General features: G+C 46.4%; 1 protein-coding gene across 6 annotated transcripts in view; it reads left to right on the top strand.

Moving 5' to 3' along the window:
* Positions 1-21,979, top strand: part of prickle2 (prickle planar cell polarity protein 2) — a 170,108-nt gene that overhangs the window by 130,224 nt on the left and 17,905 nt on the right. For all 6 annotated transcript variants that reach the window (XM_033036656.1, XM_033036651.1, XM_033036652.1 and 3 more), the window contains 2 exons: positions 3,442-3,625; positions 21,012-21,125. In XM_033036656.1, coding sequence (XP_032892547.1) covers positions 3,494-3,625; positions 21,012-21,125 — 246 coding nt within the window. In that variant the 5' untranslated portion in view covers positions 3,442-3,493. The remainder of the gene's footprint in view (positions 1-3,441; positions 3,626-21,011; positions 21,126-21,979) is intronic.

Here is a 21,979-nt window from a genome sequence, read left to right as displayed (position 1 = left end):
CTTCACTCCTGCGACTCGAGGCAGAGGCTTGTGACCTAAGATAGACACAAAATACTGGAGTAGCTCAGCAGGACAGGCAGCATCTGTGGAGAGAAGGAATGGGACGAGAAACCTTTTTCTGCCCGTTCCTACATATTTCACGATCTAAGACCGTGGGAGCTGGTGGAAGAGAGGGTGCGATTTCAAGATGGCAGTGGAATGGGGTGGGGAAGTTAAGAAACAGAGGCAAAAGTTGGCCATTCAGCCCCTCGTGCTTGTTCTGCCATCCGGTAAGAAGCCTCCTACCTCTGCTCCACTTTCTTGCCCTAACCCTGCAACCTTTGCTTTGTTTAACATCTTAAAAACGATGTTGGAGTAGTGAAAGGAGATATGGTGTGAGTTTGGAAGTACCTGATCTCGTTGAGGCAGTGCGAATGTTCTTGTCCAAGAGTTTGTTTCTATAACACGACTCATTCAATCTCTTTCCAGTTACCATGCACGGGTAATGAGTTTTTTTTATAAAGTAACCTGATAATCTGCAATTACATCTCGCATATACTTACGTTGCTGATTAATTGTCTGCCCCAACTTTTCATCCAGCAGCCTTGAGTTTGCTTGTTCAGAAAGCGACAAAATAATCCTCCTTTAGTTTACTTTAGAGATACAGCACGAAAACAGGCCCTTCGGCCCACCGAGCCCGCACAGACCAGCGATCCCCGCACACTAACACTATGATGCACACACTAGGGACAATTATACAATTACACCAAGCCTATAAACCTGTACGTCTTTGGAGTGTGGGAGGAAACCGGAGCTCCCGGAGAAAAACCCACGCGGTCACGGGGAGAACGAACATACCCCGTACATAGCCAGGATCGAACCCGAGTCTCTGGCACTATAATCGCTGTAAGGCAGCAACTCTACCGCTGCGCCACTGTGCCGCTAATGCTTCTTTAGGTAATGTTTTTTGAAGTTTGAATAAGATGGATAGCTAATTCGTAATAGCACTCATTTGGGAACGGAAAAAAAATAATTCCGTCCAACATGTCTTGCGTGGCCTCATAGCCAGTCAGTGAATCAGTTGCCAGTTTACATGTTCGAGCTGTTCATGAGCTTGTGTAATGAGTGTAAAGGATTAAAGCTGCCTTTATTGTTATCAGCGGTTACAAGTTTAAATGTGTCTCCTGTTCAGCGTGGGAGGTAAGACATACACAAAGCAGTATTTGTTCAGATGCATAATTTAGTGGTCTTAAAACAGGCAGTAATCCAACATTTAAAAATAATGAAGAAATTGGCAAATCTGTCCTGTCCTGTCCTGTGCTATTAAGTGTGAGTTTCGAGGGTGGGTGAAATCGTATTCGGATACGATTCCTGCAGTTCCTCGTTTCTTCTCTTCCTTATTCTTGTTTTTTTGTTGTTGGGGTAACGAGGTAACGTAAGCTGCTTCATGGAGAGGTGGTATTATTAGAATTCGGCCAAGCTCAGCTTGGCTTTGGGAACAGGTCCATCCAAGACCGCAAGAAATTGCAGTGAATTGTGGACGCAGCCTAGACCATCACACAAACCAACCTTCTTCCTTCCACTGACTCCATTTATACGTTGCGATGCTTTAGCAAGGCCAGCAGCATAATCGAGGACGAGTCGTACCCCAGCCACTCCCTCTGCTCCCCTCTCCCATCAGGCAAAAGGTACAGAAGTGTGAAAACGCACACCTCCAGATTCGGGGAACAGTTTCTTCCCAGCTGTTATCAGGCAGCTGAACCACCCTACCACAACCAGAGAGCAGTCCTGAACTACCATCTACCTCATTGATGACCCTCGGACTATCCTTGATCGGACCTTGCTGGCTCTACCTTGCACTAAACGCTATTCCCTTATCGTGTATCTATACATTGTAAACGGCTCGATTGTAATCATCTTTTGTCTTTCCACTGACTGGTTAGCACGCAACAAAAGCTTTTCACTGTAGCTCAGTGCACGTGACACTGAACTAAAGTGAAACTGAAACATCTCTGGAGAACAGGGATAGGTGACGTTTTCAGGTCGGGATCCTTTTTCAGTCACCACTTTGTTTCCTATTGTGTAAAGCAGCTCCTGCAGTTCCTTGTTTCTACATTGAAGGGGGAAAAAAGGAGCTCTGTAAAGTTAACAAATATGATGCGACTTGTACTTAAAGGGGGTTTTAATTAGTTTTGGTAATTGTTCTGCAACAAGGCTGAGTGTTCAAAGGCAGGAACTTTGTGCTAAACCGCGCACACACACACACACAGGCTGAGAGGATGCAAAGCAGATGCCCGTTGTCAGTTTTGGGCAAAATGCATTCTTGATCTAACGAATAACAGGAAATTGAGAAAATCTGGCAGAACTCCACCAAAGTCCAAGCTGAACTGTTCCATCGCATGGAAATGTGTAGGAAGGAGCCGCAGATGCTGGTTTAAACCAAATTAATATGGATTTCTCTAACTTTGAGTGATCCCTGAGGAGAATTTTATTTCATCAGAGGGTGGTGAATCTGTGGAATTCATTGCCACAGAAGTTCATTGCCACAGAAGTTCATTGCCACAGAAGGCTGTGGAGGCCAAGTCAGTGGATATTTTTAAGGCAGAGACAGATAGATTCTTGATTAGTGCGGTTATGGGGAGAAGGCAGGAGAATGGGGTTAGGAGGGAGAGATAGATCAGCCATGAATGAATGGGGGAGTAGACTTGGTTATGACCTAATGATCATTGTCAATATCTCTCGTTTCCCTTTCCCCTAACACCCCCAGTCTGAAGAAGGGTCTCGACCTGAAACGTCACCCATTCCTTCTCCAGTTATGGGTTCCTCCAGCATTTTGTGTCCACCCTTGTATGGACATTATTGGTGGAAGTGACAGCGAAGAAAGAGCAGCGTTTCCCTCCGATTACTTTGACAAATCCACCGTAATTGCCTGCACTTAATCAATACTGGTCGATAAAATATCCATCAGCAGCATTTGATCGCATTTTGGTTCAAGAAGCTGTTTAAATTCGTTCATGAAGAAGGTAGTTCTAAAACTGACACTAACATGTTTCTTCCAGCACGGTTTTGAAATCTTACAGCCTCCGTGGCACGTCACTCGATTCCAGCGCTGTAATAGCAACTCAGTTTACATTTGTACTTGTGCTTGTGACTCAGTCTTGTGCTAATTGATTTGATTGTGCCTGGGCAGCCAGTTTCCCTGACAGCAGAAGCAACCTAGCGTTGACAGCTCTTAACAACCTGACGAGCCTCCAATTCCTTGACCTTCCATGGTTTGAGCAGCATGTTTAAGACTGTAAAGCATGAAGCTGGCTCGAATGTAGCCGGCTACTGCCAGAGCCTGGGCTGCCAAGTATGTGTTTTGTATTTAAGTAACCAAGCCTTCAAGCCTGTCGCGTGACCACTCCTGTTGTAGTATCTCTGTTGCGGTGGGCTTACCAATGGCTGTTTTGCCATTTGCAGGAAGATCTGCCTGCATTGCAAGTGCCCACGCGAGGATCACTCGGCCACCGTGATGCCGCTGGAAATGGAGAAGACCGTCAACAAGCTCATGTACGATTTTCAGAGGAACTCCACGTCCGACGACGACTCTGGCTGCGCTCTGGAGGAGTATGCCTGGGTTCCTCCCGGTCTGAAGCCCGAGCAGGTAATGTCAAATCCGCTGGCTGTGCCTGCCGTTGAAATCTGTTCCGGGATGAGTAATGAATGTTTCCGTACAACATCCAGATTTGTTTGTGAATGCATGTTATTTCATTTCACTTCATAGAAACAGATCTTTACGATCTCCCATCTAGAAATGGTCCAAAACAGCCTGTCGCTCCAGTCGAGAAAACTTCAGTTAGAGGGCGGCACGGTGGCGCAGCTGGTAGAGTCGCTGCCCCACAGCACCAGAAACCCGGGTTCGATCCCAAACTCGGGTGCTGTCTGTGTGGAGTTTGCAAGTTCCTCCGGGTGCCCAGGATTCCTCACAGATCCCAAAGGCGTGTAGGATTGTGGAATAGCCGGCCTCTGTAAATTGCCCCAAGTGTGTAGGGAGTGCGTGTGAAAGTGGGATAGCGTAGAACTAACGTGAACGGGTGATTGATAGTCGGCGTGGTCCCGATGGGCCGAAGGGCCTGTTTCCGTGCTGTACATTTCATTCATTCAATGAAAACTCGTACAGAGCTGTCCTCCACACACCACAGATAAACTATTGTCACCACTATCAAAAGATCATAGGAACAGAATCAGGCCATTCAGCCCATCAAGTCTACTCCCCCATTCAATCATGGCTGATCTATCTCTCCCTCCTAACCCCATTGTCCTGCCTTCTCCCCATAACCCCTGACACCCGTACTAATCAAGAATCTGTCTATCTCTGCCTTAAATATATCCACTAACTTGGCCTCCACAGCCTTCTGTGGCAAAGAATTTCACAGATTCACCACCCTCTGACTAAAAAAAATTCCTCCTCATCTCCTTCCTAAAAGAACGTCCTTTAATTCTGAGGCTGTGACCTCTAGTCCTAGACTCTCCCACTGGTGGAAACATCCTCTCCGCATCCAAGCACTTTCACTATCCTGTATGTTTCAATGAGGTCCCGCCTCATCCTATTATTTCAACCACTTCCTGAGCCTGCTTCATTTTAAGGTCTAAACGTAAAATTTAATTCAACCTCGCTTGTTCATGTCTGATTGAGGTTATTTTAATTTGAATGAGGTGTATAACATTTTTACTTACCATTGCTATACCACACAAAGTCCAAATGTAAAAGAGAAAACAATTTCTAAAAGAGAGAGAGAGAAAGAAAGAATATTTGGGGATAATTGAAATATCCTTTAAATCCCACTTGGAGAAACATGATATCCATTTTTTAATGATTTAGTGTTCTAATTCCACCCAGGCAAGAATCTGATACCATTTACGCGGGCTGATGTCCAGAGCAGATAAGATGGAGAATTCTTTGAAAGTCCGTGTCTGTGATGTCTTATACCGTACTAAACAAATATTGACCCAGATTTGAAATCAAATTTCCCATTCTGTTCAGTATGTTGTGGATTAAATCTTCCTTATTCTTTCTGTTACAAATCAGTGAAAGCAAAGCTTTAGGAATCTGAGTCGTAAGATAGAACTGGGTCTTGGACTGACGAGTGTTCGAGCCCATCGAGCAACAGAATCCTGGAAGGGTTAAAAGTCTTTGGAGCAAATTAGCTTGGCTATCCTGACGCGGTTGAAAGATACAGCATGGAAACAGGCCCTTCGGCCCGCCTACTCCATGCCAACCATCAACTGCCACTATTCGCACTAAGCTCAATGCTATCCCACTTTCTCATCCGCTCCCCGCACATTAGGAGCAATTTACAGGGGGCCAATTAACTTACAAACCTGCACGCCTTTGGGATGTGGGAGGAAACCGGAGAACCTGGAGGAAACCCAAGTGGACACAGGTAGAGCATGCAAACTCCACACAGGCAGCACCCGAGGTCAGGATTGAACACGGGTCTGTGACTCGGAGAGATTGATTTCAAGAATCAAGAGTGTCCAATTGACATATGTGCCGACAATGGAACAATGAAATTCTTACTTGCATGTAAACGCAATGCGCACAGATAATGTATTTATTAACTTCAATAAATTAGTAATCATGATATGTTAAAAAAAAAATCCTAAATCCTTTAGTGCATAGACAGTGTAAAGATAGTCCATAGAAGCTCATAGTTGCTGAGGTCAATGCTGTGCAGTGTTCAAGAGCCTGATGGCTGTTGGGAAGAAGCTGTTCCTGAACTCGGTGGCCACAGTTTTCAGGCTCCTGTACCTTCTTCCCGATGGTAGCTGCAAGATGAGAGCATGGCTGGGGTCACTCTGAGGCAGCGCCTCCTACTGTTCCCTTCGATGGTGGGGAGGTCAGTACCTGGCAGTGTCCACCACACTATATAATCTCCTTCCATCCTGGGCGTTTAGAGTTGCTGAACCAGGCCCTGATTTTTAATATAACTACAAATTTGAGGATCTCTAGTTTTTTTACAACCAGCCTCCAATAAATATTCTTTTTGAATGTTCTACAGTATCTTTGATGTAATCTAGAAGACCATTCCAAATATTCAAAGTGTAGAATTTGATCGGTGTCATTTTTTCCGGGTCCCCACTCTAATACAAGAGTTCATCTTGACCCAAGCAACTTTGATTCACAAACAGCACGTCTGGGAAACAACTTCTCAGTGTGTTTGCAGAAGAGCTTGACATCAAGCATAGCTAAAATACAGTGCTTGATCATAAATTAATTGGTGATTGGAGCAGAATTAAGCCATTTGGCCCATCATGTCTACTCCACCATTCAATCACGGCTGATTTTGTCAGTCGTGTCAGAGGTTATGGGGAGAAGGCAGGAGAATGGGGTTAGGAGGGAGAGATAGACTTAGAGTAGACGATGGGCCGAATGGCCTAATTCTGCTCCTATCGCATGATCTCATGGTCTTATCATCTGTCTCTCCCTCCTAACCCCATCCTCCTGCCTTCTCCCCATAACCCCTGACACCCGTACCAATCAAGAAATTGTTAGCAAGAGGTTTAAAAAAAAAGAAGAAAAAAAGACATTTAAAGAACACAAGGATGTTGGAAAGAGTTTCAGCGAGTGCTGAACAGGGACAAGAGGGTTGCTGGAAGTGAAGTAGAAGTAACAGGAACACACAGTAGCACAGGAGCAGAATATTATGGCAATGAACTCCGAAGTGAATTGTTGACTTTGGATGCAAAATCCAGGATCTGAAAACTGATCCAAAGTTTAGCAGTAATTACCGACACGGTGGCACAGCGGTAGAGTTGCTACCTCACAGCGCCAGAGACCCGGGTTCGATCCCGACCACGGGTGCTGCCTGTACGGAGTTTGTACGTTCTCCCCGTGGCCTGCAGAGATTTTCTCTGAGATCTTCAGGTTTCCTCCCACACTCCAAAGACGTACGAGTTTGTAGGTTAATTGGCTTGGTGTCAATGTGAATTGTCCCTAATACGTGTAGTGTTAATGTGCGGGGATCGCTGGTCGGTGCGGACTCAGTGGGTCGAAGGGACTGTATCCACGCTGTTTCTCAAAACTGAACTAAAAACCAAACTCTGACATTCAATGGTTCTTGTACGTCGAGGAAGTCGACATTTGGATAAAACACAACTTGCTGGTGGAACTCAGCGGGTTAGGCAGCATTGGGCAGGGAATGGATACCTGTCTAGAGTCTGAAGAAGGATCCCAACACGATGCACCATCTCTACATAATAGTCGATACATTGACTGTAATAGTCGACAAAATAGACTCAGTGGAACCTTTCAAACCATGGGTCTGAAGAAGGGGTCTCGACCTGAAACGTACACCTGGTACACTGTCCCGCTGAGTTACTCCAGCTTTTAGTGTCTATCTGAGAGTGTACTTATGTATATCAGAAATCTTACTAATCTGTATGCAAAGAAAGAATCACACTATTTTGGTACACGTGAAAACTAGGAAACCATTGAACATTCCTTCCCGAGATGCTGCCTGACCCGCTGAGCTCCTCCAGCACTTTGTCTCTTTCTCAAGATGCCAGCATCTGCAGTTCCTTGTGCCTCCCATCTTTATATACATTTTTGGCTTAGGAACAGGCTGAGGAACTGGGGTTTTTCCCCCCTCATAGCTTCACTGCATCTTAATTTTGTTTCATCACGGCTTAAACTAAAAATTAAGTATCAATAAAAAATACAGTGGCAAAGATACTTTATCAGAGACTGTAATGCAATACCTTAAACAAAGGATTAAACGATTTTCTTTAAATTCCAACCTTAGCAGCAAAGGAGTTTAAATTCAGTTATAGAATCATAGAGTCGTGGAGTGATACAGTGTGGAAACAGGCCCTTCGGCCCAACTTGCCCACACCGGCCAACATGTCCCAGCTGCACTAGTCCCACCTGCCTGCGTTTGGCCCTTATCCCTCCAAACCTGTCCTATCCATGTACCTGTCTAACTACTTCTTAAAACGTTGGGATAGTCCCTGCCTCAACGACCTCCTCTGGCAGCTCGTTCCATACACCCACCACCCTTTGTGTGGGAAAGGCTGTTTTAATAAATCTGGAATTAGAAAAACAACCGTTAAGAGAGGTGACAATGTAAATTCCTGAGTTATTGTAAATTGTACGCTTGGTTTACTCACTTCTTGGAGAGGAGGAAATCTTTTACAATAACACAATCTAGACTAAACAAGATTCCAGACCAACACCACAGTGGTTACATCGGAAAGGCCCGACAAGGAACGCAGTCTAAAGAAGCAAGTTTACTGCTTTTCCCCAAAGGCATTTAGGGTTAGATAACAGTTCAGTTCAATTTTAGTTTATGGTCCCGTGTACCGAGGTACAGTGCATATGACCATAAGACATATGAGCAGAATTAGGCCATTCGGCCCATCGAGTTTTCCCCACCATTCAATCGTGCCTGATCTATTTTTCCCTCTCAACCCCATTCTCCTGCTTCTCCCCGTAACCTTTGGCACCCGTACTAATCAATAACCTAACAATCTCCATTCTAAAAATACCCAATGACTTGACCTCCACCCATGTTGGTGGCAATGTATTCCACAGATTTACCACCTTCAGGCCAAATAAATTCCTCCTCATCTCCATCTAAAATTGAAGGCATGTCCTTTTATTCTGAGGCTGTGTCCTCTGGTCCTAAGCTCCCACTATTGGAGACATCCTCTCCACATCCACTCTATCTCGACCGTTTATTATGCAATAGGGGAGCTCTCTACCATCTCATCCATGGGAGCCTCTGGAGGGAGAGTTTTAGACAGCGTTTGGTGGTGGAGAATAATCATGGCTGATGCTGGGACTAGGCTGGGGAAGAGAAGGATGCTCAGTCCTCGAACGATAGCCAGGGGAGTCTGAAGAAGGGTCCTGACCCGAAACATCACCCATCCTTTTCCTCCAAATATGCTGCCTGACCCGCTGAGTTTAGTTTAGAGATACAGCACGGAAAGAGGCCCTTCGGCCCACCGAGTCGGCGCCAACCAGTAATCCCCGCACATTAATACTATCCTACACACGAGGGACAATTTCACATTCATACCAAACCAATTAACCTGCAATCTTTGGAGTGTGGGAGGAAACCAGAGTTCCTGGAGAAAACCCAAGCATGTCACGGGGAGAACGTACCAACTCCGTACAGACAGCACCCGTAGTCAGGATCGAACCCGGGCCCCTGGCGCTGTAAGGCAGCAACTCTACCGCTGCGCCACCGTGCCGCCCTTTTCCTCCAGCACTTTGTGTCTATCTTCGCTATAAACCAGCATCCGCAGTTCCATGATAGACACAAAATGCTGGAGTAAGTTGGCGGGACAGGCAGCATCTGTGGAGAGAAGGAATGGGTGATGTTTCGGGTCAAGACCCTTCTTCAGACTGCAGTTCCTTTCCACCCTATAGTCTGGGTTGGGTAAGTATTGATAGGGGCTGGAGTTGGGATCGGGTCGTGGGTGATGAGGGAGAGGGGGTTGTGACCAGGGCTGCAGTCCAGAATGGCTGGTGTCAATGGATACAGGATGGGATGAAAGATAAGGAAGAGTCCTAACCTGCCGTGCATCACAATTTAGTAAAGCAAGCTTCCATTTTTATCATTAACCCAACACTAATCCCATCTGATGCTGCAGGAGGAGCCATTGATGATGGTCAGTGCCCCTCAATAACTGGGTCCCTGGACATAACTGTGAAAGGAACATTTCTTCTCTCTGACTGGTGCTCTATGCCGGAACATCCTCCAATCCCTCCCATCCCCCCCCCCCCCCCCCCCCCCCCCCCCCCCCCCCCCACCCAAACTACAGCACAAACCAAATAGACACAAAATGCTGGAGTCACTCAGCATCTTTGGAGAGAAGGAATGGCGTGATGTTTCGGGTTGAGACCCTTCTTCAGACTGACCCTAACCTAACCCTAATGCACAGCCTGAAGAAGGGTCTTGACCCGAAATGTCACCTATTCCTTCCCTCCAGAGATGCTGCCTGAGTTACTCCAGCATTTTGTGTCTATCTTCGATTTAAACCAGCATCTGTAGTTCCTTCCGACACAAACCAGGATTGTTCTTGAGGAATTTTCACCACCTTCATTGCAGTGCAGGAAGATGGCTCATGTCTGACAATAATGGGCCTGTCCCACTTAGGCAATTTTTTTTTACTACGACAATGGAATTCACTGGTCAGCACCGGCAACAACCTACGACATCCTGGCGACAACCTACGACATAGAAACATAGAAAATAGGTGCAGGAGTAGGCCATTCGGCCCTTCGAGCCTGCACCGCCATTCAATATGATCATGGCTGATCATCCAACTCAGTATCCCGTCCCTGCCTTCTCTCCATACCCCCTGATCCCTTTAGCCGTAAGGGCCACATCTAACTCCCTCTTAAATATAGCCAATGAACTGGCCTCAACTACCTTCTGTGGCAGAGAATTCCACAGATTCACCACTCTCTGTGTAAAAAATGATTTTCTCATCTCGGTCCTAAAAGACTTCCCTCCTATCCTTAAACTGTGACCCCCTAGTTCTGGACTTCCCCAACATCGGGAATAATCTTCCTGCATCTAGCCTGTCCAACCCCTTAAGAATTTTGTAAGTTTCTATAAGATCCCCCCCTCAATCTTCCAAATTCTAGCGTGTACAAGCCGAGTCTATCCAGTCTTTCTTCATATGAAAGTCCTGCCATCCCAGGAATCAGTCTGGTGACAGCACCCACATCATTGACGTCAAACCCACCGTCGCCGAAAACATGTTGAAAATCCAGCGACGACCAGAAAGACACAACGATTCTTTGGGCGACTGAGGAGACTACTCACGACCATACAGGCGACGCCCCGGCAACCACGTGGCGACAGCTTAGTCGCCTAAAAAACCGCCTAAATGGGGCAGGCCCTTAACAGATCAAATTTCCAGCAGAAAACAAAACAAATGGTCATTATCACATTTCACTCTGCAGGGGACAAATGGATTTTCAATTGTGTAATGTTGACAGAAATCAGCATGATAAGATTGAATTTCCAACCTATTATCTCACTCCCAGCCATAAGAAATGCTGCCCATCCATCCATCCGCCCAGACTGCTATACTGTCTGTTTTGATGTCAGCTACAGACCTGTTTACCAGCTCTGCTCGATGTTTGCAATCTTCAAAATCAAACATGTTCCCATGGCAACCCCTGCAGTCTTCCATACTTCCACCATTCCATTGGGGTGGCGCAGCGGTAGAGTTGCTGCCTCACAGCGCCAGAGACCCGGGTTCTATCCTGACTACGGGCGCTGTCTGTGCAGAGTTTGTACCTGTGACCAAGTGGGTTTTCTACGGGTGCTCCGGTTTCCTCCCACACTCCAAAGACCTGCGCGGTTATTTACAGGTTAATCTGCAAATTGTCCCGAGTGTGTAGGATAGAATTAGTGCATTCGGACTCAGTGGGCCGAAGGGCCCGTTTCCACGCTGCATCTCTACACTAGACGAAACTAATGATCAAGGGGTACTGACCTACCTGCCTGTTTACTGTAACATGGAGATCGCAAGCACTTTGAAGGCCAGACGTGAGCTCAGCACTTACTCCACTCCTGAATGGTGCCGACCCTAAAGGTCCCTGTCCCACTTGCATGTGATTGCGTGCGTTTCGCGCGACCAACCGGAAGCGGATTTCGCGCGTGACGTCATTTACATCATGCTTACAAATCAGCTGGGCAGGAGGCGGGCCGACTGAATTTTGGCGTGGCACGGCGTCGGGCGGTGACGTCATCACTCAACGCTAGGCGTACGACGTCAAGACGCTGTGTATGACGTCAAGACGCTGCGTACGATGGCAATGCGCCTGCGTGCGTACGCGGGTCGACAGGCCATTGGCGCGCGAAAATTTTGGTTGCTGCAAGAATTTCGGATCCCTGCGCGATGTCGGGACCGGCCCCGCACAACTCCATACCCCTCCGCGCTTCTAAGTGGGACCGGCCCCGCGTGGCCGTACGGTGTCCGTACGCCTCAAGCGACCACGAGGTCGCGTAATTTGCGAGCCAAGGTCGCGTAACTGGGACAGGCCTTTTAAGGTCACCTATCCATGCTCTCTGGAGATGCTGCCTGACCCGCTGAGTCGCTCCTTTTGTGTAAACCAGCACCTGCAGTTCCGTGTTTCTACTCCTTGGGCTGTGGCTCCGCCCTACTCACCTGAGGGGCCGGATGCACTTTGTATCTGACCGCCTTATTTCGCGGAGGGCTCGACTCGTTTCTATGAGTTTGCTGAAGATCTGAGCGCAAGCAAGAAGACCACAGAGATGTGAGGAACTGCAGATGCCAATGTACAAAAGATGCTGCCCGACCCGCTGCCCGACCCGCTGCCCGAGTTGCTCCGGCACTTTGTGTCTTATTTTTGTTGTTGTAAATCAGCATCTGCAGTCAGGCACTGTGAGACAGCAACTCTACCACTGCGCCACCGTGCTGCCCTGTGTGATGGGGTGCCACAGAGGGGAGGGGGAGGAGACCACCATCATCTCTGCCTCCCTGACCAGACATGGCAGCATGTTCCAGGCACCCAACTCTCTTCCCTCTGAAGTTAAAAAAACACTTGCCCCGCACATCTCCTTTGAACTTTGCCGCTCTCACCTTAAACCTCTGTCCACAAGTAGTTGAATTTTCCATCCTGGGATAAGGGCGTGCATTTTTTTAACGCTGGGGGTGATATGAACAAGGTTAAAGCACAGAATAACATCTTAGGACAGGGAGCCGTTAATAATATGATCTACAATTGAATCCCAGAGGTAAAGTTGGGTGGTCAGAAACAACATCAGTGACCACCCCTCCCACACATTCATAGTTACTCTTGCAGAAGCTGCTTTTTTTCAAGCCGTCTCATTAAGGTTTGACCTCACATTCACTAAATTAATAATTAAAGTTCGGAATTCAGGTTTTCATTTCAACCTTTAAACCCCAGATCGACACAAAATGCCGGAGTAACTCAGCGGGACAGGCAGCATCTCTGGGGAGAAGGAATGGGTGACGTTTCGGGTCGAGACCCTTCTTCAGGCTGAGGGTCAGGGAGAGAGGGGGTCTAGAGATATGGAAGGGTGAGGCGTGAAAATGAGACATCAAAGCAGATAATGCTAAAGGAAATATGCCTACTATATTCTGTTGTGTTGAAGCAAAGCAAGAATGTCATTGTCCTATCTGGGACACATGACAATAAACTCTCTTGAATCTTGAATCTTGAAATGTAGAATGGTTCATTGTTTGCTGAGGGGATGGTGACAGTGAAGCATACAATTAATAATATTTATTAATCAGGAGAACAGTATAAATAGTCGGAGAATTAGGATGGGGGAGGGATGGAGAGAGAGGGGGAAAGCAAGGGTTACTTGAATTTAGAGAAGTCAACATTCATACCGAAGGCAGACACAAAATGCTGGAGTAACTCAAGGAATGGGTGACGTTTCGGGTCGAGACCCTTCTTCAGACCGCTGGGGTGTAGGCTGCCCAAGCTGCGGAGGCCAAATTGCATTTTAGCCACAACAGCAGTCTATGGCCGGTACAAATGTTTGTAGCATTAGTCACACCTAGTTGTTTACCCAGCAGCTAGCTTTGATGGATGATAAATCAGACTGTCATGTGTAATAATTGCAGCTGGGAATTAATATTCAAATGCAATGACCAGAACCAAGTATCCAGGTTGCTTCTCTTGTGTTGTCAGGATCCAGTTCGCTCCAGATCATTAGGTATTTGTTTCACAGTAGGGCAAGATAAACACATAGAATAACCAGACTTCTTTATTCAATCTCTGTCGTTTATCTTGTGTAATGTGAAAGATGAAGAAGACTCGAGGCCATGCCGTATTTGCAACCCCATTCTCTTGCCTTTCCCCAAAACCTTTGACGTCAAGAACCTATCAGTCTCTGCTTTAAAAATACCCAATGACTTGACCTCCACAGCTGTCTGTGGCAATAAGTTCCACAGATTCACCACCCTAAGATGCCCAGTAATTGAGTATAAATTTGTCAGGCGCCAATGGTTTCTGGAAACTTACCCACAGTATCTTTTGGACTAAAAGCAATGCTTTCAAATCCCATGCTATTCAGGGAAGGCGCAGCGGGTAGGCCTGCTGCCTCACAGCACCAGAGACCCGGGTTTGATCCCGACCTCGGGTGCTACCTGTGCGGAGTTTGCACGCTCTCCCAGCGACCGCGTAGGGTTTCCTCCGGGGGGGGGGGGCTCCGGTTTTCTTCCACACCCCAAAGATGTCAGGTTTGTAAGTTAAAACTCTTATCAATTTATCCCTTGTGTGCAGTGAGAGGATGCAAAAATGGGGTAGCATAGAACTAGTGTGAACGCATGATCAATGGTTGGCATGGACTCGATGGGCCGAAGGGCAGGGTTTCCGAGCTGTTTCTTCCAATCAATCATCTCGACTACTTTAAAAATAAATCCACAGGTAACCAAAAAAGAAAAGACACAGAGGGATGGAGTGACTCCTAGGTTCAGGCAACATCTCTTGAGAACATGGATAGATGATGTTTCGTGATGACTCAGTCTGAAGAAGGATCCCGACCTGAAATGTCACCTGTGCATGTTGTCCAAAGATGCTTCCCAAACCCCTGTTACTCCAGTAGTTTATTTTTTTTTTAGTGTAGAGATACAGTGCGGAGACAGGCCCTTCGGCCCACCGCATCTACGCAGACCAGCGATCACCCCGTACACTAGCACTATCCTACACGCATGCGGGACAATTTACAATTATACCAATCCAATTAACCTGCAAACCTATACGCCTTTGGAGTGTAGGAGGAAACCGGAGCAACCGGAGAAAACCCATGCAGTCACGGGGAGAACGTACAAACTCCACACAGACTGCACCCGTGGTCAGGATTGAACCCTCGGATCCCTGGCGCTGTGTGGCAGCAACTCTACCGCAGCGCCATTGTGCCACCCCTTTGGGTTACTACAGCACTCTGTGCCTTTTCTTGTTAGGGTGATCTATTAGAGTTCATAATAAGATCATAAGTTTAAGAAAGAACTGCAGATGCTGGAAAAATCGAAGGTAGACAAAAATGCTGGAGAAACCCAGCTGGTGAGGCAGCATCTATGGAGAGACTAAAATGCTGGAGAAACTCAGCGGGTGAGGCAGCATATATGGATAGACTAAAATGCTGGAGAAACTCAGCGGGTGAGGCAGCATCTAGGGAGAGACAAAAATGCTGGAGAAACTAAGCGGGTGACGATCCATAGATGCCTACTCACCCGCTGAGTTTCTCCAGCATTTTTGACTACCATAAGATCATATGTGATATGAGGTTATTTTGTGTAGACCAGCATCTGCAGTTCCTTGTTCCTAGTTTTTCCTATATCATTTTTTCCTCAGCCAAGACTCTTTGGAATGATTCCCTTGGAATCGAAAGCCACGCCGGGCAGCGAGACTCGTTGCTAGTTTGCCCCTGCTTCCTTCTTATCGTTTATGGCCAAAACTCAAAACTCAAACTAGCAAGGGCCTCACAGAACAATGGGTCTGAGGTGTTTCTTTTAGATTTTCCGTATCGCAGTTGGCACACGGACATTTCAGACTTTTAGTTTACTTGTCTGGATACCAGATGTTTTGTTTTTTTTAAATCCAACATCAACATTGGCCTACTTCTCAAACCCTTGTGTGGAAAATTCCAAATGTCACTGCTCCTCTTAATACTAAAAGTTTCACGTTGAGTTTGGCAATCTTAATTCTTTTCCGTTTCTCCTTCCCCCGATCCATAAATTTCCTTTCATTTATCCATCTATCACAGGCCACCACTTTATTAGCTTTTCTATTATCTCTGTAACACCATGGATTACATTTTCAATAAGGAAGTTGTGAAGGGCGGTCGTTTAATGTAAGCTCTTCATTCGTTGCCCATGCACAGCTACCCCTATCCCTGTTTCCACACAGAAGTGTTCTTGAAGTTTTTTAGCGAGAAGCACTTGTATAGATGCGCCATAGAAAGCGTACCTCCCTGTGGAGTTGCATCACAGCTTGCTTTGGGAGCAGTTCTGCCCAAGACCGCAAGAAATTGCAACTAGCCTTGTCAACTTGACTCCACCGACACCAGTCGCTGCCTCGGAAAAGTGGCCAACATGATCAGTGACTTGTCCCACCCTGGCCATTCCACCTCTAGCTTTTGTTCAGTTTCGAGATTCAGCAGGGAAACAGGCCCTTCGGCCCGCCGGGTCAGCGCCAACCAGCGATCGCCGCACACTAACACTTCTTGCGTATGGCGTGCACAGCCTAAAGTTGTAGGACAACTTGTTCTATTTGATCTTATTTGATTGTGCAAACCGGGTTGATTGCATTTGTCAAACAGGGCGGACCACGTGAAGGTTGCAATCTCCCACCCCCACACTAACACTGTCTTACACACACTAGGGCCAATTTACAATTTGACCAAGCCAATCAGCCGACAAAACCTGTACGCCTTTGGAGTGTGGGAGGAAACCGGAGCTCCCAGAGAAAACCCACGCAGGTCACGGTGAGAACGTATAAACCCCGTACAACGGCACCCGTGGGCAGGTTCGCGCCCGGGTCTCTGGTGCTGTGAGGGAGCAACTCTACTGCAGCGCCACCGAGTTGTGGATATGGCCCAGTCCATCTCACGAACTAGACTTCCCACCATTGACTCCATTTACACTACGCACTCCCTCGGATAAGCAGACAACATCATCAAAGACACAAGGTGCAGAAGCTCAAGAGCATGTGTGCCACCGGACTCAGGAACAGCTTTTAGAGTGTTGCGTTCAGTTCTGGGCAGCATGTTATAGGAAAGATTCTGTTAAGCTGGAAAGGGTGCGGAGAAGATTTACGGGAATATTGTCACCACACGAAGGCCTGAGCTGTCGGCAGAGGTTGAGCAATCTAGGACTTCGTGGAGCGCAGCAGGATGAGCGATGATCTTATAAAGACGTACAAGATCGTGGGAGGAATAGATAGAGTAGATGCAGAGTCTTTTATCCGCAGTAGGGGAATCGAGAACAAGAGGGGATAGGGTTAAGGTGAGAGGGGAAAGATTTAATAGGAACCTGAGAGGTAACTTTTTTCTTCACAGAGGGTGGTGGGTGCATGGAACGAGCTGCCGGAGGAGGTAGTTGAGGCAGGTTTAAGAACCATTTAGACAGGTACATGGATAGGATAGGTTTAGAGGGATGTGGGCCAAACGCAGGCAGGTGGGACTAGCGTAGATGGGGCACGTTGGTCGGCATGGGCTAGTTGGGCCGAAGGGCCTGTTCCAACATGTTCTGCCAATGAATCCATGACTCGGGGCATGGAAGGTCTGTGTCAAACAGAACCAGTTGAATGATATTTGTCGATCTTTATCTGAAACCCAATGTCATCTGGAGCTTAAGACCTGCCACTGGCTATGGAAACGCTTTGAGAAAGAGGTAAAGGGAAGATTTATAATGTGCGTCATCTTTAATCATTGCAAATGTCACTTGAGGAAATATTCTCACCTTGAATAGCACAGCTTGATTTAATTATAGCCGTTGTCAGTAAGAGAACAATCACACATTGCCTCCGTGCCTGCATTTTCTCAGTTAAACTCTCTTATGGACTGGAATAAAATGATCTACTCCCCCCCCCCCCCCTCCCTCCCCTCCCCAAGTTAAATATCATGTCAGGAATGCGCTACATGTTGTGATTTGTATTTCCGTTAACCTGCGTCTTTTGAATTCAAACCACCAGTTACGTGAGAAATCATGAGTAGGAATGGAGATAACCGTGCATAGGTTGGAAATGTTTTGAAAGCGAGCATTACACACACAGCAAGATCCTTATGCCCCTGTCCCACTTAGGAAACCTGAACAGAAACCTCTGGAGACTTTGCGCCCCAACCAAGGTTTCCGTGCGGTTCCCGGAGGTTGCAGGTGGTTGCCGGAGGTTGCAGGTTGTCGAAGCAGGTAGGGGGACTGACAAAAGCCTCCGGGAACCGCACGGAAACCTTGGGTGGGGCGCAAAGTCTCCAGAGGTTTCCGTTCAGGTTTCCTAAGTGGGACAGGGGCATTACAGCATCAATTCTACAGAGGGACCTTGGGCTCCAAGTCCACAGATCCCTGGAAGTGGTATCACTATAGATGGTGTTAAATAAACCATATGTTATGCTCTCCTTCATAGAGTCATAGAGTGATATACAGTGTGGAAACGGGGCCTTCGACCCAACTTGCCCACACAGGCCAACATGCCCCACCCACACCCACACTAGACACTACACTGCCTGCGTTTAGTCCATATCTCTCCAAACCTGTCCTATCCATGTACCCGTCTAACTGTTTCTTAAACGTTGGGCTAGTCCCAGCTTCAACTACCTCCTATGGCAGCTCGTTCCATACACCCACCACTCTTTGTGCGAAGAAGTTACCCCTCAGATTCTTATTAAATCTTTTCTCCTCCACCTTGGGCTGATGTCCTCTGGTCCTCGATTCCCCTACTCTGGGCGCGAGATTCTGTGCATCTACCCGATCTATTCCTCTCACGATTTTATACCTTGAACTTCATTGAATGAATCTTTCATTCAATCCTCCCTTCCATTGACTCCATCTACACCTCGCGCTGCCTCGGCAAGGCCAGCAACATAATCAAACATGAGTCGCACCCTGGCCACTCCCTCTTCTTCTCTTTACCATTGGGCAAAAGGTACAGAAGTGTGAAAACGAACACCTCCAGATTCAGGGACAGTTTCTTCCCAGCTGTTATCAGGCAACTGAACCATCCTACCACAACCAGAGCGCAGTGCTGAACTACTATCTACCTCTTTGATGACTCTCAGACTATTGTTGATCGGACTTTACTTGCTTTACCTTGCACTAAATATTATTCCCTTATCATGTATCTGTACGCTGTACATGGCCCGATTGTAATCATGTTTTGTCTTTCCCATGACTGGTCAGCACGCAACAAAAGCTTTTCACTGTACCTCGGTACATGTTACGATAAACTAAACAGAACATTGGTGGGGGCATGCAGTATTAAGAGTCAGGAATTCATCTTGTAGCTGGTAGCACTTTGGTTCGGCCGCATATGGAGTATTATGTGCAGTTCTGGTCGTTCCATCACTGGAAGGATGTGGTGGCTCTGGAGAGCTTGCTGAATTTAGAAGGATGAGAGGGCATCTTATTGAAACATATAAGATTATTAAGGGTTTGGACACGCTAGAGGCAGGAAACATGTTCCCGATGTTGGGGGAGTCCAGAACCTGGGGCCACAGTTTAAGAATAAGGGGTAAGGCATTTAGAACGGAGATAAGGAATCACTTTTTCACACAGAGAGTTGTGAATCTGTGGAATTCTCTGCCACAGAAGGCAGTGGTGGCCAATTCACTGGATGTTTTCAAGAGAGAGTTAGATATAGCTCTTGGGGCTAACGGAATCAAGGAATATGGAGAGAAAGCAGGAACGGGGTACTGATTTTGGATGATCAGCCATGATCATATTGAATGGCGATTGGAGCTGGCTCGAAGGGCCGAATACCTATTTTCTATGTTTCTATATTAGTTTTACCTTGGCATCATGTTTGGCATGGACATTGTGGGCCGAAGGGCCTGTTTCTGTGCTAACATGTTCTATGTTCTGTATAAACTGAGAAGCCTTCTTATTGAAGGAATATGCATTGAAACAGACATCTTTACCCCACTCAACATTATCCAATGGGCTCGGTGGCAGTTTCTTAGCCAATTTTATTACAAACAATTAAAAATGCTCTCTGTGCAACACTGAGTATCTCTGGAGAAACAAGGAACTGCAGATGCTGGTTTACAACAAAAAAAGACACAACGTGCTGGAGTAACTCAGTGAGTCGGGCAGCATGGATAGGTGACGTTTCGAGTCAGGACCTTTCTTCCCAGTCTGAAGAAGGGTCCCAACCTGAAACATCGCCTATCCATGTTGTCCAGAGATGCTGCCTGACTCACTAGTTACTCCAGCACTTTGTGTGTGTGTGTGTGTGTGTGTGTGTGTGTGTGTGTTTTTTTACTGAGTATAGCTTTCTTTATATTTCCCATTTGTAACCAAGGCATTGTAATTGCAGCAGAAGGTGCAATAATACCAGTGGGGAAAATTGCTTTGTATTGAAGTCACGGAGTAAATGCTGGGGATAATGCCTGGGAAATCTAAACGATTACCGATGATCCCATATTAAATTATACAATGATCATGCAAGATCCATTCAGTATTCGGAGAATGGTTGTGGAATATAGACAGCAAGTGATATATGCCATTTATCAATTACCTCACCCACTGTTTAAAAACCCCCAAAAATTGAATTGAATTATTTTTGAGGATGCAAGCACGCGTCTTGTGCTTATGATCTTGATGGCTTCACTATTAGTCACACTGCGTATGTGTCATGGGAGCTCGATCGAAGCAAGAGAGAAAAAGGGTTTGCAAAGGTGTGAGCCAGCACTGTCATTGTCAACAGCACTGGAGAGAAAAGAAATGCAAAGGCCAGCAGTGAGCTGAAGCGCAGGAAATATTTTGAAATGCTGATTTAAGTATTGCAAGCTGGAAATGAGCCAAAGGGAGTTGTTGATATTATATTTCTGTCCGAATTAGGGGCCTGGCTAGAGTGGACGTGGGGAGGATGTTTCCACCAGTGGGAGAGTCTAGGACCAGAATTAACGGACGTACCTTTAGAAAGGAGATGAGGAGGAATTTCTTTAGTCAGAGGGCGGTGAATCTGTGGAATTCATTGCCACAGAAGGCAATGGCAATTGATATTTTTAAGGCGGAGATAGATAGATAGATTCTTGATTAGTACGGGTCTCAGGGGTTATGGGGAGAAGGCAGGAGAATGGGGTTGAGAGGGAGAGATAGATCAGCCATGATTGAATGGTGGAATGGGCGAATGGCCTAATTCTGCTCCTTTAACATGAACCTAAAATGTACGTCTCCTTTCAGAGTCTGTCAATCATTATTGTCCATTTTATTTAGAGCTGCTAGATTGTGACTTTGCAGATATTTTTATTTTACGCGAACGATATGAATGAGGCTAAGTATTATCTAACCATAAACCCTACTGCCCTGTACAGGTACACCAATACTACAACTGCCTGCCAGAAGATAAAATTCCATATGTTAACAGCCCTGGAGAGAAGTATAGAATCAAACAGCTGTTGCATCAACTGCCACCGCACGACAATGAGGTATCTTTAATAGTAAATGTCGCATTCTCCGCATGGCATGCAGTGCACTCAGAGTACCACAAAATATCTGGCAAAATAATAATAATAATAATAATAATAATAATAATAATAATAATAATTATTATAATAATAATAATAATAATGCAAAAAATATTTGTATTCAAACTATGTACATTTCAATAAATGTGTCTCTCAGTTTATGTGGCACAGCAGCTTCTCTTTTGAACTCTGACTACTCTTTATCATTCTGGTCCTCGATTCCCCTACTCTGGGCAAGAGACTCTGTGCATCTACCCAATCTATTCCACTCATGATTTTACACACCTCTATGAGATCACCCCTCATCCTCCTGCTCTTCCAAGGAATAGAGTCCCAGCCTGCTCAACCTCTCCCTATAGCTCTGACCCTCGAGTCCGGGCAACATCCTCGTAAATCTTCTCTGTACGCTTTACAGCTTGACAATATTTTTCACGTAACATTATGCCCAGAGCTGATCACAATACTCTAAATGTCGTCTTTAACTGTAACATGACCTCGCAACTTAACATAGAAACATAGAAAATAGGTGCAGGATGAGGCCATTCGGCCCTTCGAGTCAGCATCGCCATTCATTGTGATCATGGCTAATCGTCCCCTATCAATAACCCGTGCCTGCCTTCTCCCTATATCCCTTGACTGCACTAGCCCCTAAAGCTCTATCTAACTCTCTCTTAAATCCATCCAGTGACTTGGCCTCCACTGCCCTCTGTGGCAGGGAATTCCATAAATTCACAACTCTCTGGGTGAAAAAGGTAAATCACCTCCCCTTTATTCTAAGACTGTGGCCCCTGGTTCTGGACTCGCCCAACATTGGC

This window comes from Amblyraja radiata, chromosome 18 (genome assembly GCF_010909765.2).
Source record: "Amblyraja radiata isolate CabotCenter1 chromosome 18, sAmbRad1.1.pri, whole genome shotgun sequence".
Lineage (NCBI taxonomy): Eukaryota > Metazoa > Chordata > Chondrichthyes > Rajiformes > Rajidae > Amblyraja > Amblyraja radiata.
The sequence above is the reverse complement of the archived record's forward strand: the minus strand, read 5'-3'. Positions and strand labels throughout refer to the sequence as shown.